At 44.7% G+C, this 21,304-nt stretch overlaps 1 protein-coding gene across 2 annotated transcripts in view; it reads left to right on the plus strand.

The window, feature by feature from the left end:
• Window positions 1-21,002, plus strand: part of SUSD3 (sushi domain containing 3) — an 86,297-nt gene extending 65,295 nt beyond the window's left edge. The window contains exon 5 of one of the 2 annotated variants that reach the window (XM_019505033.1): window positions 20,337-21,002. In XM_019505033.1, coding sequence (XP_019360578.1) covers window positions 20,337-20,547 — 211 coding nt within the window. In that variant the 3' untranslated portion in view covers window positions 20,548-21,002. The remainder of the gene's footprint in view (window positions 1-20,336) is intronic. The other variant, XM_019505034.1, reaches the window with a different exon arrangement.
• Window positions 21,003-21,304: the final 302 nt, after the last annotated feature.

The following is a 21,304-nucleotide window of genomic DNA, read 5'->3' on the forward strand; positions in this document are numbered from 1 at the left end:
CCCCCCCCCAAAAAAAAAAAGCTCAGAAAGGCACATTTGGTTTGTTTGAGTTTAAGGTGGATTATTTTACATAGCTCTGGAGCTAATTAGTTAGCAGAACTGAGTGCAGGAGTGAGTCAAGTGGAAAAGCCCATGTCTTGGAATACATTTGAGAGCCCTTCTTTAGATACCAATTGTAACTGGTATGCATTACCAAGCACAATCTCTTTAGAAGGACAACAGATTGGTGCACTCCCACAGGAGTTATTTTTAGTGCCTGTGTCTGAGTGCTCATGAAATCGGGTACTGGATCCTTTCTAATAATATGCAAGATGTCAATCATTGTGCATTAGCAGCCTACAAAGGTAACAGTAATTAAGCAAAATCTAATAAAAAATATTTCCAAGTGAAATGAGTTCATTTCTTCATATTGTCTTCATAGACATTTAGGAGAGGTGACCTAATTTTGGGGAAAGTGTATAACAAGTGATGAAGCAAAACCACTAAGATGAACTCCTGACATTTTGCTTATACAGAAATCCCAGATCTATGTTTGTATATGTATGTTTTATATATGTAGTGATTATAAAGGGCTATGTTCATTCCTAACCATGTGTAAATACACAGATCAGAAGCAGAGTTATATGAATGTGCACTTCAAATTCTGGCAGGCTTGTTGGAAATCATTTTCTGGAGAACACCTGTGCTTCCTGTTACACCACAAGCTGGAACACTATGGCCTTGGGTAGGGGACCTTTGGGAAGTCTAAGGGAAAGAGGGGACACAATATGCAGCCACCGTCCTCTTCCTCTTCTACATCCCCAAACCTACTCCCTCAGGTGTCTTTTCCTTTCTGTTCACATTAGCAGGGGAGATTATAAAGCCAAAGGATAAACTACTAAATTAAAAGGGCAGCATGCTTCAGTGATCCTCATTGAAGTAGGATCGTGTGGTGCAAGTTTGTACCAATGAGAGAGAAGAAAGCATGGGAAGAAACTCCCATGCTACAAGACAGGCTGTTCTAAAGTTCTGATAATAAGAACAAAACAATAGAGCATAAAAAGTAAATACAAAGCAAGCACAAAAACTCAGCAGCCGAAGGTTGTAGAGCCAGAAGATGTATCACTGGATAAACCAAATAAAGAGAAAATATTCTTCAGTTGTGATTTACTGCCAGATTGTAAGAGATCCCCAAAGGCCAGTCTGTCCTGAGAAAATTCTAGAAATGCTACCAAGTGGTACAGGAATGAACACTGCAGCTATATTTTTCACCGCAACTCTTGATTTATGGGGTAGAAGTAACGATGCTGTGGGTATGGGTGAAAATTCATCTGCATTCTAAGGGTCAGGTTTGCTTCCGTTTTGTTAGCACTAGGCCTCTGCCCAAGTTAAATTCCCTTTGTGCTGGCCTCATGGGAAAACAGGGTAGTTCCCTCTTGTAATGAAAGCTTCTTGCAGTGGAAAGCCAATGTAGCTGGCTCATTGATCACATGGGGAATATGTTAGATGCTGGAGTGTGGCCTGAGCTGCTGCTGTTAGTACCTCCAGTGCAGTGTTTCCCAAACAGCTGATACCTGGAGCACACTTCTCTGGGTTAAAATTGGTTGCACACTTCACTTTTATACCTGAAAAGTGTGTGTGGGGGGGGGAGGGGGTGTCAAATATTTCTAAATTCAGAAAAGATACTGAGTGGGACACAGAGGCTAAAAAAGTTGAGAGTTACTGATGTACCTGGTGCCATTTAAGGTGATGGGGAGAGGACCTCACTCTGCTGTACCCTGTTCACTGTCTGCCCCCTCCTGTCATCTGGTCTTTATCTCAGGGGCAGAGGCAGCCCTGCTGATGAGACTGCTCTTCTCTCTGGCCCACAGCCCTGGGAGCATGGAAGGAGTAGAGAGGGCAGCCAGGCTGCAAAGTATGGCTTCATGCACATCTACCCACTTGCAGCAGAGCACACTGCTGGGAGCTTGGGGCTGCCTGGGGGTGGGGAAGGTTGCAGGAGTCACAGCAGTCCCCAGAGGAGCAAGTGCAGGCATTGCTGGAGTAGTTGATGTAGGTGCAAGGTGCTGGATGGGAGAGGGGAGAGCATTTACCTCTTCACACAGTGGGGATCTCACGGCACACTCCCATTGCTCCCAGAGAGCAGTAGTGTGCCACAGCATGTCCTTTAGGAATCACTGCTCCAATGGCTGAACTAGCTTGTATGCAGCCACCTCTACCATTCCTGACCTTGGCATATCTGTGAATGAAATCTATATGGCTGTTAGGATCCATCCCTGTACTCAGGCTCTTGCTGCCTTTAGAGAAAATGTTCATTTGACTCCAGTTGTTTGTAAAGCTGAGTTCCCAGGCAGTCTGTTTTGGGGTGTCTGGAAAAAGAGCCCAGTCATTTTTTTTTGTTTGCTTGTGGTGCTTTCACGTTAGCTGCCTGGGTGCAATTTTACATAGGTGATTGCAGTGAAGATTTTATAGCTACAAAGGTGAGGAGGTTCCAGATTTTGATTCCTATGGCGCTGGTGACTCAGCCACATTTCACTTCCATTAAAGTATAAAGATCAATCATGAATGGTTCAGTCCAAAAAAAACCCTTTATCCACTCCCTGCTGTTTTCATGTAGTGCTCAGATTTCCGGATTCCCATAACTTTGGACCATTTGTCCGCACAGATACTACTCTTTGCCACTGTGAAATCTAGGATACTAGGCTAGATGGACCTGTGGACTAACCAAGTCTGGCACTTCTTATAGTTCTTACACAAGGCATCACACTGACTCACACCAAGGCTGCATGAAGAAATGCAGATCTGGAAGCAGTGGTGATGAAACAAGTTTTGGTATCACCAATGTGTTTAATATTCCTGTATATGAAATTCACAATGAGATGGCTATAAATATTATATTTTTCAATGCATAATATGCATTTAGGCAGGCAAGGTTCTTTGGGTAGATGTTATATCTTTTATTAGACCAACTGCACAGTTAGAAAAAGGTTCTTTGCAACCTTCTTCAGGTATAGGGAATCTTTGCTGTTCTGAGACTCCAAGGAATGAAAGAAGATAAAAAGTGTGACAGGATGTCAGTGAGAATGTAAATAGGTAGAAATTAGGAAAACAAAGTTTTAACATACCATCCTTCCCTGGAACCTACACGGAAAATCCTCAAACAGTTGCAACCCATATTAGAAGAAGGCCCAATTCTTAGAGATTTTTCCAGAACCACCCATCCTAGCCTTTAAACAAGCACGGAGCCCTGCTAACCTCACCAGAAACAAACTCCCTATGACCCAAATTATACCTAGTGGATCCAGACTATGCCAGGACAAGAAATGCAAAACCTGCCAACACATCTCCACCATTCCCACAATAACCATACCCCACAACAGAACCATCGCCCTTCCTGGATCTGACACCTGCACCTCCAGAAATGTTATAGATCTCATCCAGTGCACCAAATGCCCTGGTGGAAAATATGCAGGAGAAACCAAACTGCACCCCAGAGTGAATGCACACCAAAAATCTACCAAAGACCAGAATACCCAGCTACCTGTGGATGCACACATCTCACAAGACAATCCCCACCTCTCTATTCTTAGTTCTAACTTCAAAGGGAACTTATAAAACACCTTTCATAGATGAGCCTACTAACTTCATAAATCTACTGGATACAAAAAATCATGGACTCAATACAGACATTGGATTTATGCATAGGTGGCAGAAGGCCAGGGCTAATGGGGCTTAACTCCCACAAACACAGGGCAGCAGTGGCAGTGCAGAGGACTGCAGGGCAGCCCTGCTGCAAGCGCTGGGTGGCTGCAGTGGGGGGAAGGGGTATGCACAGACAGACATGCAGCCACAGCCTGCAGAGGTGGCCAGCAATGCAGTGCCCAGCAGATAAGTTTATGAAGGGGAAAGGGTGTGGGGGGGGGGGCAGATTGAGGCCCCCGGGGGGGGGGGGGGAATGGGGTAGGGGCTGAGGCAAATGGGGTCCCAGGGCCGGGGTGGGTGGTGGGATGGCTCGTCCAAGAGCATGGGAGCAGGGGAGAGGAAGGGCTCCCACCGCTGTGTGCACGCCAAGGGAAGCACAGGAGACATATGCCTCCCGGATTTATGCATGGGGCATTGCGAGGAATGCTGGGCACCGCCCCCTGCTGCTGGTGCTCGGGAGCCGCAGGTAATGCCATGTGCCTTCCACTGCTGGGTGGGCAGGGGATGGGGTGCAGGTGCAGCTTGCACACAGAAGGCACATGGCATCGCATGGTTCCTGGGTAATGGTAGTGTGGAGCAGAGCCCAGTCCACAGTAGCACCCTACTTCTGTGACACCCTGCATACAAATCCAAAGGGCACATGCCCTCTGTGCCTCCCCCAGGTTGCGCACAATGGCGGGAGCACTCCCGCACTCCTGGACAAGCTGACTGGGCTCAGACTGTGCCCCAGGGCCCCATTCTTCTGAACTCCAGTCCCTGCCTCTGCCTCTCTTCCTCCCTCACTGTGGAGGCCTTGATCTGCACCCCCACACCTCTTCCCCCTTCGTAGGCTTACCTGGTGGGTGGTTTGTGTGTGTGTGTAAGTATCATTTTAAGTTTAAGTTTTACTTGGCTCTCCTCCAATAATATTTCTCCCTCTGCCTATGGATTTATGATGTATTACAACCTGCCTGACATCTGATTCACCAAGTACCTGCCAGCTCTGATCTTTTACACTCCCCCCTGCCCCCTCTTTCTTCCCTCTCCTCCTTTTCTACTGGTTTTCTTCCTAATTTCCAGCTATTTACTTTTTCACAGACAGCCTCTTTTCTGCCTTGGAAAACTACTACAGTAGAGTCTTCCTTTCTTACCTTTGGCTTTTTCCCCCCCTTGTTTCCCACCCCCTTCACTCTCCCCCTTCCCTCTTCTACCTTTTGTTTTCCTAATTTCTACCTATTTACATTCTCACTGATATCCTGTCACACTTTTATCTTCTTTCATTCCTTGGAATCTCAGAACAGCAAAAACTCCCTGTGCCTGAAGAAGGGTGATTGCGCCCAAAAGCTTGCAAAGAACTTTTTCCAACTACTCAGTTGATCTAATAAAAGATATTGCATCTACCCAAAGAACCTTGCCTGCCTATGTCCTTAGACTAACATGGCTACAATCAAAAATCCAGTAATATGCATTCATGCATAACTCTCCCTTCCACCCTCCCAAAAACAGGATAAAATTGTACAAAAGAGGTTTTAACATAAAATCAGTTGAATTTTGGTCAAGTTGTATTACAGTGATTTCTTTCGTTACGTTGCTTCAGTGTATAATAGTTATACGGGGGGGGAAGGGAAATATGTACACTATAAAATATGGTATCATGTGAGTAGCTTAATACAGTTGCGTGCAAGTAAATACATAATAATGGAAATTAATTTCCCTTTTAAAGAGGCAGTAGTATTTTCCATGTCAAAGATGACACGGAAATGTCACTTTCCCTGCCTTTCTGGCCCCACGCTGCTCCAGCACCACAAGGCTTCTGGCTGCATCGCCAGAGCACGGGGCTGCACTTGTACCCCAGGGGTGTGTGTGTGTGTGTGTGTGTGTGTTCATAGGGTGAGTCCCCCACACACACCCCCCACCATACACATGCACCCACACCCCACCTTGCACTGCCATACATGCAGTGCCCATACCCACACCCCCCACAGACCCCAGTCACCCTCTCCCCACACACAGCTCCCCACAAACCCCATACCCACCACACCCCACATATCCATACACACCCACATGCTTTCTCCCCCATACCTATCCACCCCCTGCAGACACACCCACACCCTCCCCCACACCCCACATACCCACATTCCCCCACAAACCTATCCCCATTTCCCCACAATATACAAGAGTAAGACTTCATTTTAAGCTATTATATACAGGACAAAATATTTTTTGAAATCAAATTGATGTTTTCGATGTTCGCTTTTTAGAATATAATTTGGTATTTTTCTGGTTCCAAGATGGCAAAACCCCTTGCTGAAAGGAGTACTTCTGGGGCAAAGGGAGGGACTTCTGGTGGCAAAGGTCAGGGGTTAGGAGGTGAAACTTCCAGTCACAAGATGGCGACCAGGGGGTGGGGCACCTATCAAGGGACAGGGCTATACATGCAACCCTTGAAAGCTCACCAAAACTCAGTAAGTGGCCCTTCACCTGAAATAATTGCCCACCGCTGTTACATATCATGTGATCATTCCCTTCCCTGCTTTGCATATGAGAGCTGCTTCCATGGAACAGGCCATTTCTGGTCCACTGGTGTTATGATAAAGAGGAAATTTACAGTTGAGAATTTAAGCTGCAGTACAGAGGCCACAATAATGATGCTCCCTTCATGGTAAGCCTGTTGTTACTATTATATTACTAAGGTTCGGGACATCCTATATTGGGGCTTGGCAACCTTTTTAGAGTGGTGGCTGAAATAACATAACTTGGTCTGAGGCAAGCTGCTTTTTTTGACTTGGCTACTGCAGCTTCACTGCTGATGCACACGCCACAGAATCCTTCCACTGCTGAAATGCCATGGAATTGCCCTGCTTCCAAAATGCTGCTGATATCTGGGTTTTGAGCCAGGTGAAATCACTTGCATGAATGTGCAGGGCTAGGAAGCAGTAACATTCAAGACTTCCTCTTCTTTCCCTATGCAAAGTCCACAGACAGGTGCCATCTGTGGAGTACATGCGTCCTTTCCCTGGCACAAATAGTTACACAGTAGGTCAGTGGGAGGCAGGATTACATCCCCTTCCCTCCCCTTTCCACTCTCTGGAGCTCTTCAGGCACTCTGGCAGAAAATAGGCTGTGGGTTGATGGCTAAATTCCTTAGTATGACTCCAGTTGGAATTGAAAATCAATCTGATCCAACTCAATTATTTCTGGGCTAACTGGGGAAAAAAAGAGTGTGCACCTTTAGCTCATACTGGGAAAGGTTAAAAATATATATGATGGTGCTGAGGTGATATTGTTCCTGTTATGATCCAGAAAAATATGCAAGGCACGAATTCCTGTGAGTGGTATTTTTTTTTATTGGACCAACTGCACAATTGGGATAGATATAGCCAAACTATCTATCCCAACCATGCTGTTCATTCAATAAAAGATAACACTCACAAGAATTTTTGTCCTTCAAAAATATGCATAGCATTCTCCTCTCTCTATTTCATGCCAGTTCTTCCTTATGGTTAGGCAAAGAGTCATTGTTTGAGCATAGAACTAAGAATCAGAACCATGGCTCTGACTGACTCCCAACTCAAGTACCCTTTCTGCCTCTGTCTTCCAGTTGTATATAAGATAGCTAAGGTATTTGCATCTACTGTATATATGTTTGTAAAGCATTTAGAATGTGATGGGTTCCCCTTTAAGAGCTAGATGTATATTTGGTAAATTTTTTTTGTTTTTATAGTATTTCTTTGTACATGCCTTTATAATCTATTGGGACTAACTCAATGCACATATGCACATGCATGTGTGCTTTCATTAAAGTTTTCGTAATGGTTCTACTCTTACCACTGGGTATCATACACAGACACTAGACATTAAACAAGCAAAAAGTTCCACCCACTCCTACTGCAAATCCCTTTTCAAAGCCACTGCCAACATCAGACAGGAAATCTAGGTGCATACGGTGCAGGAGTTCTCTCACTGCAGGGAGGCCCTATTTGAATTATTATCCCCTTTGGCTAGGAACAATTCTCTGTTTGCAAAAAGAAGAATTTTTAAAATTCTTTTAAAGCCCACTGACACACATGACTGTATATTACCCTTCTCTCCTGCTGGAGGCTGAGTCATTACTTCTCCCAACAGTTACACCAGCTCTATTGACTACATTGGTATAAATGAGAGCTTTGTTTTATGATGTGCAAACTCTACGTACAGGTCCCATCTGTGGAGTAAATGGGTCATTTCCTTGGCACAAATTGTTCCAGAGTAGGCCAGTGGGAACCGGGCTATGTCCCCTTCCCTCCCCTTTCTACTCTTTCGAGTTGGCCAGGTATTCTGGCAGAAAGAAGGCTGTGGGACTGGCCAAATCTTTTTATTTAACATTGTTATAGAAAGAGAATACAACCCTCCCTTCCCCTCTCCAAAAGAAAAAAAAACCTCTTTACATCTTTCCTTGCCACATTTAAAGTCAAACAAGCTTCCAGGATTACCAGATGCTGTAAGTAAATGTAAATACAAGCTAGCTGTTTTGACCTCAGGTCACAGTAAGATGCTTTTAAATATTCCAGCTGGAACAGTAGTGAGGAACGTTAAAGTACTAAGGGTGCGTCTGCATGTCACTGAATAGTCATATTGCTACAGCATTGTGCTTTAGTGTTTCCTTTTGGAAGTACTAAAGCACAGTGCAGTAACCACCTGTATTGCGCCATGAGTGCAGCGTGCGGTTAGATTTTGTTGCTACTTCGCTATAGCGGCACATTAAAATGGGGGAGCATGCTGCTATGGCAAAGTAGCTGCCAATCATGTGTAGACTCACCTGCTCACTACGTCACTGTAACATGCCGTACTATGATGTAGCGTGTCCCTATGGCAACATAGGACGATGTGTAGACGCACCCTAAGAGCACAGAAGTGGTTAGACATGTTAATCAGAAGTCAGGCAAAGGCAAGGCAACTAAAGTATTATAGCATCTGATGAAGAAAGTTGTTGCCTACTAAAGCTCATGCTTCTCTGAACCAGTTAGTATAGGGCATCACTCTGCCCTGCCTTCTTCCTAAAGTAGTAAAAGGGAGCACTTGGGTTATGTTGTTTGCATCCAGTGGAGGAAACTTCAGTGGACAAATGACAAACTGAAACCTGTGTTACATAAATAACAGAAAATTCAGAGGAGACTGGCTCCACTCAGTTCACATTGATGTAACTTCTGTTAATCTAGGCTAACGCCTTCAGTCTGCTCAGGGGAAATTGAGGGCACTGACAGAAGTGACATTTTGTCATGCATTCACCCTCTTGAAGTGGCCTACAGCCATTCTGTCTTACAGAAAGGCTTCAGACAGCTTTAAAAGGTCCTGATCCCACCTAAATAACCTTGTCTGCCTATGTCCTTAGACTAACATAGCTACAACCTACACGCCTGAAACATGGAACATACCGAATTTTGCCATTTGAAATGGAAATTACACAACCTGAAAAAGAAAGAAGCCAGAGACAACAGCAACATATATTTTCTAAGCCTATGCAAGAAGCACATCATCATTCCCAGAGGACTAAACATCTACAGTCCTCTGACTACTACACACAACTCCAAATATGCGTCACAACTTTGCAGGAAAACTTCAGGGAAACTTAGAAATCAAAGATGATTTCTAAACCATCAGATGGGACATCTCACAATAGAAAAAATTAAAGCCTGACTGCTATATTGACTGCTCCTGGGAAAGAATGAACAAGAAATAATCAACAGCACATGTCACCATAACATCTGTCCCTCTCAGAAAGAAGGGCCATAGAATCCCTAAGATCTAACCACCAAATAGTAATAAAACCAATGGATAAAGGAGGAGCTATAGTTATCCTTATCTGTGAAGACTACATAAAAGAAACGAACAGACAACTCTCTGACACCACCTACTACAAAAAACTAGATGATTCTACTCCCCTTTTCACCTTGAAACTCAAAACTACCATCAAATCATTACCATCAGAACTACCAGAAAAAATATAAAACTTGATACACTTACTACCCAACCCAGGGACTTTTTACATGCTCCCTAAAATCTACAAACAAGAGAACCCTGGCAGACCTATTGTATCCAACCATGGAACCCTCACTGAGGAAATATCAGGTTTTGTCTAATCAATCCTCAAACCTCTTGTCACCCAAAGAGCAAGTTTTGTCCAAGACACAACAGACTTTCTACAAAAACTTAAAAACATAGACCATCTTCCCAGTAACGCCCTTCTAGCCACCATGGACATTACCAGCCTATATACCAACATCCCACAGTCAAGCCTGCTTTACATATCTACAAGAGCAAGATTACAACTCAGAGTACAGACCCAAAGATATTACTATACTTATACACTTCGTCCTCACACACAGCAACTTTACTTTCAATAGTCAACACTTCCTTCAGACCATGGGCACAGCTATAGGCACCAAAATGGCCCCACCGTGTGCCAAGATTTTCATGAGCCATCTGAAAGAAAAATTCCTTAAGGACTCTGTGGCAGGAAAGATTTACCCCGGCAGGGCGAGGAGCAGAGCCAGTGGGACACCACACCAGAACAGGAGCATGGTGAAAGTGAAACCGCAGCGGGAGAAGACGCCACAGTAAAAGAAAAAAAGGAAAAAGAACAGCAGAGCTGGGAGGAGTTGGAGCTGGCTCCTGCATTGACGTGGGCATGGTTTATGGCAGTGTGCCAAGGCCAATTTGCTGGCTGGCCCCCTGAGGCCAGGAAAAAAAGCCCGGTGGAAGAACAGCTGGTGGAGCTGGAAGTAAGTTCCCTGACGCGCCCAGGGCGGCGGGATATAGAACAGAGCCCCACGAGAGGGACATGGTGGCTTCCCCAGGAAGGGGCTTTCCAAGATAGGCAGAGCCAGACAAGGCTCAGGGACTTACCTGAAGAAGCACCATGGATGTCAGACATCTCTAGCCCAGATTGGATCCCGACGGGACCTGAAGGGACAAGAAGACACAGACATCTGAGCTGTGGCAAGTATAAAGCCAAGAGAGAGGGGGAGATGCTGGGAAGCAAGGTAACCCGGAGTCTGGAAGATGCTTAGACAGGACCAAGTATGGTTGGGGAAAACTCAGATGAGATAACATCCCAATCTGACCATCATAAATTCAGAGGGCTGAAACACCACAGTTCATACTGTATCAGCTCTAGTAATCTGGAAACAATATCTTTGGTTAGCATTAGGTGGGGTGTAGGGGAGGCAGAGTCCCAAGTAGGAAGGACAATGGGGAAGATTGAAGGAAGGTACCAGGAAGGGCAGGACAAACCATCTTCCTCCTAATCAGAATAATTTATTCCAGCAAGACATGGCAGGAGAGACCCTCTGGGGAACCTTCCAAAATCTAACCCAGTAACAAGCCTGTCTCTTCCTTAAGCAATGGCAAAACCAGAAAAGGCCCTATAGACATGACACACAGGTGAACAGCACAGTAGGCTACAAATTAATGCATTGGCCAGGAACACTGAAGAAAGGGTGACCCTGGAGGCCAATGCCCAGATGGAAGGAAACCTAACACCCCAGATAGAATTGTTAGGTCAGATGTTGCACGCAGTGACTAAGGTATTAGAAGTTCAGCAGCAGCAGGCGTTGCAACAGCATAAATGGATGCAAAGGAATTGGACTACATTTCAAATGCATAGAATGACTCACGAGGATGATGCTGAAGCCTACATTGAATCGTTTGAACATACAGCCATACAAATGGGGCTAGACAGGTTGTAGTGAGCAAGCCAACTAGGATCCCTCGTCATAGGCAAAGCCTAAGCTGCATACTGGGCTCTCCATAGGGAGGAGGCCTATGATTATGAAAAAGTAAAGGTGGCAATATTACACCACCTGGAGCTCACACCTGAGCATTATTGCAGAATATTCCGAGCTCAGAAGGGGAAGGAGGACTGCAAACCCAGGAATCTCGTGCAACTCTTAAAGGACCTCCTAAATAAGTGGGTACTTCCAGAGAAGGTAGATTGGGCTACCTTAGCCAACCAAATTTTATTAGAATAATTTGTGAAGGACTTGGACAATGAAACCCAATTGTGGGTATGCCAGCATCTACCCAGGATGGCTGAAGAAGCGGTAAGAGTCGCTGAGGCCTTTGTGGCATCTGAAGTAGAGCATTTCAAAGAAAAGGACTGTAAGAGCATGGGAGCCATCACCAAGAGGGATGAGGAGCCCCGGCAGGGGCCATCACGGTATTTGAGGTGTGGTATGATATGTTACTGGTGTAGGAAATCAGGTCAGGTTTCCAGGGAATGCACCCTAGGCCTTCAAGAAAGGTGGAAATCGGTGGGAGAGAGTATAGGGCTGACAGAACGACTTGAAGTGAGCAAACCCATTGAAAAGATGGACTGTAGCTTCGGATGCAGTGAAGAAATAGCAGTGTGGAATAGATCCATGGTGACAACTTGGGTAGCAGGAAAACCAATCCAGGCAACCCTAGATACAGGCTGTTCCCAGACCCTAGTCAGGGCTGGGCTAATACCTAGATATGTCATTGATTGGTGCCGAACTGTGAGCATGAGCTGTATCCTTAGAAAAGCTGAACAGTACAAAAGAGGCTTTGTTGATGTAAGGATCACCAACCACAAGGGTAGGATGCAAGTGGGATTTGTACCTGCATTGGATCATCAAATGATCGTAGGGCAAGACTGGCCACCCTGTATGAAGTTTTAGAGAAAATCCAGAGGGATGAATTGAGACGGAAAGGCTGGCCCTGGGTTGTGAGGGTTGGATAGCCGAAGAAGAAGCAACTTCCTTAGGAGAAGACGACTTGATAAGTCCCAGTCCTGGTCCCATGGGACCCCAGTTCCGGACTGCACAAGGAGAAGACAAGGAGTTCCAAAGGATTCAGGTGGAGGAAGTGGCTCATATCGAAGATGAAGTAGCCTGACCAGAACTTGATGTAAGTGACCCTCATTTCAAGATACATAATGGCTTATTGTACAGGGTTAAGAAGTGCCCAGTCTGGGGTGTATGACCCTGGCAGTTAATGGTGCCCTGTATTTTCTGTAGCTGGGTGTGGTGATTGGTGCACACCACTCCCACGGGAGGCCGTTTTGGGAGAGATAAGACACTCACCAAGATCGAGCAATAGTTTTTTTTGGCCATGTATGAGGGAGGAAGTTGCATGACGTTGTGAGGCCTGCCCAGAATGTCAAAGAGTCCAAGAAAGGTAGCCACCATGTGCACCATTCCAGGTGATGCCTTTTATTGACAGTCCCTTTGATAGAATAGCATTAGATTTCATGGGTCCCCTTACAAAGAGCTGTGCCGGATACCAGTATATACGGGTCATAGTAGACTACGCAACACATTACCCAGAGGTAATATCTTTAAGGTTGGCGATGGCTCCCCAAACTGTGGAGGAACTACTGAAGTGGATATCCCAGGTGGGAGTTCCCAAAAGAAATAATTATGGATCAAGGTATGAACTTTATGTCTGGGATTATTAAAGCCATGTGTCAAGTATTGAAAATATGGCAGTTGCGTACATCTGTTTATCATCCACAGACCAGGTCTGGTGGAATGCTTAAATGGGACAACCAAACGGTTATTACAAGGGGAACCATCATCTGAGAAAGATGGAGGCCCATTCCTCATCATCTACAAGCTAGAGTACATCAGGAAATACAAAAAATGCTGACACAAAGGGTCATTGTACCCTCTTGCAGTCCATGGCGGAGTCCTATGATAATAGTACCCAAAACTGATGGGTCCCTACAAATATGCATAGACTTCAGGAGAGTTAATGAAATTGCTAGATTTGATGCATTCCCTATGCCACATGTAGAGAAACTTCTGGAGAGAATATGCCAAGCTCGTTATATTTCTACAATCGATCTGTTAAAAGGGTACTGGCAAATACCCATGGCTGCCAAGGACCAACAGAAAACTGCCTTCGGTACACCCTGGGGTTTATTTTAATTTACGAGGATACCGTTTGGCCTCCATGGGGCTGTGGCTACATTTCAGTGCCTCATGGACTGCATTCTTGCCCAGGATACGATGTATGCTGTCACCTATGTTGATGACATAATTATCTACTCTCAATCCTCGGTTCAACATTTGCGACATTTGAAAACGGTGCTGTGAGAGCTACACCAGTTGGAGATGACAGCTAACCCCAAGAAGTGCTCACTGTGGATGCAAGAAACCAATTACTTAGGATTTGGGGTCAGACAGGGGGTCGGACAGCCTTTGGCCAGCAAGATAGCTATGATAGAAAACTATTTACAGCCCCAGACCAAGAGGCAGATGAGATCATTCCTGGGTTTGGCTAACTATTACAGAAGATTTATTCCCCATTTTGCAGAAAAAGCAACAGCATTAAGGGACGCAATAAGAGGAAAGGTCCAGGGTTCGATAAGGTGGCCTCCCCAAATGGAAGGAGCCTTTAAGGCCATCAAAAGAGCCCTGTGTAATAATGTGGTAGTTGTAACGCCTGACTTTTGTCTAAAATTTTTATTCTGCAGATGGATGCATCCGAAACTGCCATAGGAATGGTGTTGTGTCAGGACCAAGAGGGAGTCAAGCGACTGATTGCCTTTGCTAGTAAAAAATTAAATACCACTAAAACAAGGTATTCTAGTAGTGAGAGGGAGTCTAGCAATAAAGTGGGCAATAAACTACTTTGGTATTATTTAATGGGAAAAGAATTTACACTAGTCACTGATCATGCTCCTTTACAATGACTAAATAAGTCCAAACATAATAATGCGCGAATCATGCGCTGGGCATTGTCTCTACAGCCTTTTAAATTTTGCGTCAGTTATAGACCTGGAGTGACCAATAAAGTTGTGGATATTTTATCAAGGTATAACGAAAATGAGGTGGCAACAACGGATCCATGCAAGACCACTACCAAAATTACTGATGATCAGAACCAAAAACCTGTTTTGCCACAAGGCAGCTTACGCTGCGGGATGTGTGGTAGGAAAGATTTACCCTGACCGGGCAAGGAGCGGAGCCGGCGGGACGCCATGCCAGAACAGAAGCACGGCAAAAGTGAAACCGCAGCAGGAGAAGATGCCACAGTAAAACAAAAAAAAAAAAGGAAAAAGAACGGCAGAGCTGGGAGGAGGTGGAGGCGGCTCCTGCATCAGTGTGGGCATGCTTTATGACAGCATGCTGGGGCTGATTTTCTGGCTGGCCCCTGAGACTGAGATAAAAGGCCCAGTGGAAGAACAGCTGGGGGAGCCAGAAGTGAGTTCCCCGACGTGCCCAGATTGGATCCAGACAGGACCTGAATGGACAAGAAGAGATGGACGTCTGAGCTGTGGCAAGTATAAAACCAAGAGAGAGGGAGAGATGCCAGGGAGCAAGGTAACCTGGAATCTCTAAGATGCTTAGGCAGGACCAAGTATGGTCAGGGAAAACTCAAGACGAGATAATATCCCAATCCGACCATCATGAAATCAGAGGGCTGAAACACCACAGTTCATACTGTACCCGCTCTAGTAATCCGGAAACAACATCTTTGGTTGGCGTTAGGTGGAGTGTAGAGGAGGCAGAGTCCCAAGTAGAAAGGACAATCGGGAAGACTGAAGGAAGGTACCAGGAAGGGCAGGACAAACCATCTTCCTCCCAATCAAAATAATTTATTCCAGCAAGACATGGCAGGAGAGACTTTCTGGGGAACCTTCCAAACTCTAACCCAGTAACAAGCCTGTCTCTTCCTTAAGCAACGGCAAAACCAGAAAAGGCCCTACGGACACGACACACGGGTTAATGGCACAGTAGGCTACAGACTGCACCATCAAACCCTTGCTATACTTAAGATACATTGATAACATCTTCATCATTTGGACTGAAAACTTGCAATCTCTAATTGATTTCCATCAGAAATTCAGCAAGCATCACCTCTCCATCAGACTGTCTCTGGAATACTCCAACCCCAGCGTTTCCTTTTTAGACATGATGGTCACTATCCGGAGTGGTAAAAGACAGACACCAGATACAAGAAACCCATGGACCAACACACATAGCTGAACAGAACCAGCAATCACTGTAAACACACCGAGAAATCTGTAATGTACAGCCAGGCCCTCCAATACCACCAACTTTGCACCAAAGAGAACACCTGGGATCGTCACCTCACAAATCTCAAAAGGGCCTTCACTCAAGAAGGACACTCCTCCAGAGAGAGAGATTGCACTTTTGAAAGAGCCACCCAGATACCATGTGAAGAATTGCTTCAGTATAGGAGAGAACCCCCCATGAATCTCACACCACTGGTTATGACATATCATCCCTCCCTGGAACCTATATGGAAAATCCTAAAACAATTGCAACCTATACTAGAAGATGACCCAATTTTTAAAGCAATCTTCCCAGAACCACCCATCTTAGCCTTCAAACAAGCACCAAACCTCACCAACCTCATCACCAGAAGCAAACTTCCTAGGGCCCAAAACACACCAAATGGATCCAGGCCATTCCATGACAAGAAATGTAAAATCTGCCAACACACCTCCACAACAGAGCCATCACCATTCATGTGTCTGACACCCGCACCTCCAGAAATCTAATATATCTCATCCAATGCACCAAATGCCCTGATGGGAAATATGTAGGAGAACTCAAACATCAACTGTGTACCAGAATGAACACATATCGAAAATGTATCAGAGACAAGAATATCTAATTACCTGTAGGGACACACTTCTCACAAGAAAACCACTCTCTCTCCAATCTCTCAGTTCTAATCTTCAAAGGGAATTTACAAAACACAGACAAACTTATGAACTTCACTTCATCAGTCTACCAGATACAAAAAATCAAGGAATAAATATAGATATTGTATTTATGACACATTATAACCTGCCTAAAATCAGACTCCTCAGGTAAACCCTCCACTTTGTACCAGCTATATTCATTCCCTTCCCCTACCCTCCTGTTTCTAATTCCCCTGCTAACATTCATTTGTCTCTCTGTACATTCATTCTCTTTCTCACACCACCCCCATCTGTCTCTCACCGATTGGCCACCTCCATTTACAGTTTAACTGACTGGCTTTCTTGCATACTCCATCCAGGAAGAGCATAGACTATCTGAAGACATTTCCTTTGCCTGATGAAGGGTAATTTCACCCAAAAGCTTATAAAGAAATATTTTTCCAACTACTTGAGTTGGTCTAATAAAAGATATCAGATTTACCCAAATAACCTCATCTGCCTATGTCCTTAGATCAACAAGGCTACAACCTACACCTCCAAAGGGGAGTGCCTTCATTAACTTGTGTCAGCCCATACCAGGAGCAGGGCTTGCCTGACACAGCCCAGCCTTGCTCCTGGCTCTGTCTTCAGAATGGGAGGGGGAGAAGGGACGGGAGGGAGTTCTCTCTGGGGTTTGCCCAGTCTGCTGGAGGGTGGGGTGAGTGGATTGGAGCCCCCACTTCCTCCCTCCCATGAAAAGCATATGCCCTAGGCAGCATAAGGTGCCCTATTTTACTTCTGCCAGTAACTGCTTCCTTTTTTTATAGACACATTGCAGTCTTCTTTTTTTTCAGTCTGAAGTCTCAAGAGTATGTGATCATATCCACCTGATCTGAACACCCTGGGAGCCCTGGGGGGTGTCAAAGTGTGGATACCCTCTGGTCAGTATCACCTCAACCCAGGTCCAGCCTCCTGAGTGACTTGGAAATCAGACAGTCAAGGAATGTGGAAAGTGGATTGAAATAGTAATGCACTGATAGGCAAGAGAAAGGAATATTACCTAGCCCTGTGTATCCAGACGTTAGCTTGTGGTTGGATTGTTCAAAGAAAGATGAATGCATGTTTTCTGGAGTGCTACATATTGGTGTACCATGGCACATCTCCACAGTCGTTTGGGCTGAGAGTGAATAAAGGCTATGTGATTTCTATTTTTTTCCCCACTCACTGGTGACCCAGAAGCAGCTTGGTTTGGTGCACAGATCCTGTACACCAGGATCTGTAAGTACAAATGGGGAGTGCTCATCTTATGTCCTTATGCAGGTGGTGATCTGCAACCAATATTCTGCAGCTGCACGTAGAGCAGTGTTGAATCTTGTATTTTGTAGTACTTTGTGCTGAATAAACAGTCTTTACACGCCCACCGTACTTCCTGCCAGTAATGTATTTATTTCCTCTCCTGATACCCTGAGTTACTGAAGCAGAAGGCTCTGTGTGTGTGTGTGTGTGTGTGTGTAGGCGGGGTGGGGTATTCTGAGAAACTACTTCCATTTCCAAAGTACATCAGAGAGCTTTTCTGAAGTTCTTGAAGTGGTTTACAGGTGGCAAATCAAAGCGATACCTGCTTGAAAACCAGTTTGAAATCTTTCTCGTCAGTGTACAGAACCATTTTTATCATTTACTTGAACTTACAAAAGTATGCAGCACCCTCCCTGAAAGCCTCTGTGCAGACATAGCATTTTGATAGGCAGTTAGCACCTCAGGCACAAACACAATTGTGAGGCCCAGGTGCTCACTGGGAAGTTCACAGGTTTCAGCTCTTCCCCATCTGCATGGAAGAGGGGAATTCTGTCTATGGCACTGTTTGCAGTATGACTCTTTATAGCAGGGCTGGGCAATTATTTCAGGTGGAGGGCCACTTACTGAGTTTTGGCAAGCCATTGAGGGCCACATGACAGGTAGCCAGGGGCAGATAACTGTTCATTTTCTAAATTTTTTAGGGGCCCCGCAGGCCGGATAGAATGGCCTGGCAGGCCGCATCTGGCCCGCGGGCCTCATTTTGCCCACCCCTGGTTTATAGACTCACCTCTGCCTGTTGCTCTGTCTCCATCTAGCAAAGTCTTGCTGGGAGTTTGAAGGCAGTGGAGCTGAAGCTACTGTGATGTCTGGTGCAGTCTCCTCAGCCCATGAAATGCCCTAATAGGAGCTAACAGTGGCAGCCTTTTCCCAGGCACATTCCTTTTCATGGCTGCAGTTGAACAGTCACAAAGGCTTCACATGTCAATATTTGAGTGCAAGCAGAGTGGGGTCTGAGGAGTTCTCTACATGTCAACCATGCCATTCAGCCTGTCCCCATATGGGGAAGTAAATAGATAACTACTGGCAAAAGACTACTTTGTAGCAGTCTATTTGCATCCAAATCAGGCCTTGTACCAATATACCTAATTCCCCTGTTAACTTTGCCACTGCCACTCCTTGTTGCTCAATTTCCAAGCCCTGCAGGCAAAATGTCATGGCCCTGGGTGCTAAATCTGGCCAGCACAGTGGACATTTATACAAATACATTTGTTTGCTCCAACGCACCAGAGATTTAGCATGTTGGAGCAGACTCGATTAATCGAGGCTGCACCACACACAAGCTGACGTGCCCAGCCCTGCATTGCATACGTTTGTATAAATAGCAAAATGTGCGTGAGCACTGAGAAAATGGCAGTGGTGTGCTTTTGAACTAAAACACTTTTGATGTGTTTTAGTTCAAAAGTGCGCCACTGTCATTTTCTCAGGTCTCTCACACATTTCGCTGCTTATAGAAATTCATGTGCCACAGTGCTGGGCACTTTTTAAAAGCACCTGACACTGCGGCACAAGCATGCGTACAAATGCCCAGTGGTCGAATTTCACATGCACAGGGATGGAGCAGCAGGTTTGATCTGGTAAACAAGAGGCTGGGGCTGGGCCTGAGGCCATAGGCCTGATCTGGCATGGGCAGGGCTGGGACTGGGGCCAGAACTAGGATGATGGGCCAGATCTGGCACATGTGGGGCCAGGACCAAATCCAGTGCATGTTGGATTGGACCCATGGACTCTGTCTGACCTGTGGATGGACCCAGCACTACTCATCTGGGCTACAGGGCTGAAAGTTTGGGTACCACTGCATTAAAAGTTTACAGTTGCAACTGAAATAGCTGTAAGAGCACAATTTCAAAGTGTAGATTAGGCTCCCTATGGTGTGATTTTAGCTTGTAGACTTATCCAAACTAGCTCATGTGGACATCAATAACAGTCTAGCCCCAAGAGCACAGGATTCTGTTATGAGATGTTTCATTCGGCAACCCATGATGCTTCTAATCTCAATGCTCCCCAGCTAGATGCTAGCTTTCCTAATGGCCCAGTAAGGCACATGAGCCTTGCAGCATACTCTGAAGATCAACAAATTCAGGTTCGTTGAGAGTAGGAAAGGGGGGATGAATTCCATAAGGAGAATGCCCAGGTAGCAGTCCTCTTTCTGCGTTATGCTGAGGGGAGTCCAACTCGTGTGTCTCTGCCAATCACAATTTCCTTAGGATAGGTGGGCAAAAGGCCATTGAAGGGTTTAATACAGTCCTACTCCAAACAGAACTGGCAACTACTACACATTACAGAGCCCCTAACTCACCAATTAACTAAGCAGACAGAAGGAAAGCCTTTTCCACTCATCCCAGCACCCAAATGATTTCAATAATTTTCTCTGGAGATTGAAATTAAATGTGGGAACTATTTTTTTATGAAAAATGAACAAACAAATTACCTCTGCCCCATTCCCAAATAAACCAGCATCACCACAAGTCTTCTCAGAGTCTGCTTTAGCTTTAAAGAGATGCAGTCATTGCTGGCAACGTTTAATGATAGAGAAAATGAGTCCATATGTTACAGTAGAAATTGTTTGCTGAATGCTTGATGTACAAAAATAATGGAAGAGGAAACTTCTGAATGTTTGCTAAAGCAAGTGAAACCAAAATGACTATTTCCTTCTTACTTACAGATTCCAGGAAGAATGGACTAGAGACATCACAGTTTCTGCTCATTACAGAGAAAATGACCATCAGCCTAAGTTCAACAAAACTGCACCCACTAAAATATTAGTAACAGGACATAAGACTGCAGTACCTACAGTGAAGACAATCCATATTGTTGAAGTCTATGGACATGATAAGGAAATTTATAAAAATCCTAATTCGCATTTACCTGGATAGCCAGTATCAGAAACAGCAAATTATTTGTTGGACCAAAATGAAATAAGTATAGAAATATGTGCCTTAAAGACTACATAGGAAACTACTTAATTATTCATATGAATCTGAACATTTTGTATATCTAAAGATTGTTATTTAAAAGAATGCTTCCAGGTTTAATATCAGTAAAATAATGAATGTTGACATAAGTAGCCATTCTCTACAATGTACTAAATATTGTGATCATAGCAAAAAATATCATTTTCCTGTTCATACAGTAGAAAGAAATGGCAGCAGTTGTATATTTGATTCATGCATCATCATAACAACTGCATATTCACATGACTGTAACCTTATTTTAACTTGTGTTCTTTTTGTAAACGTCAGAAAGAAAAAAAAACATATTTTTGCACACCAGTATGACAAAATTACAATAAAGATGTCTTTTTAATTAAAGACATTGCCATTTTATTGAAGAGTGGCATTGCTATTTAATTCTTCCATGTTATTTTCATGCAGGATTTCTCTGTTCCTGATTAGAAAAAGTTTGTGTAGGTTACAGCATTGAACATGAGAACAAAAGCATCTGTTGCAGAAGAGAAGAAACTGGAAGTGAGTCTGTGTGAACCTAGCTGAAGAGCTAGCTGTAGTTGCAACCTGCTAGTAAATGGTTCTCTTGATGCAGAGATCATTTAGTTTTAGGAACATGGCATCCTCTCATGCTGCTAACCAGCACACTGCACTTGGGACATTTTCTTCCTTTTCCAGTTTGGAATAG

This window comes from Gavialis gangeticus, unplaced genomic scaffold, assembly GCF_001723915.1.
Source record: "Gavialis gangeticus isolate Ggan-Ray unplaced genomic scaffold, GavGan_comp1, whole genome shotgun sequence".
Lineage (NCBI taxonomy): Eukaryota > Metazoa > Chordata > Crocodylia > Gavialidae > Gavialis > Gavialis gangeticus.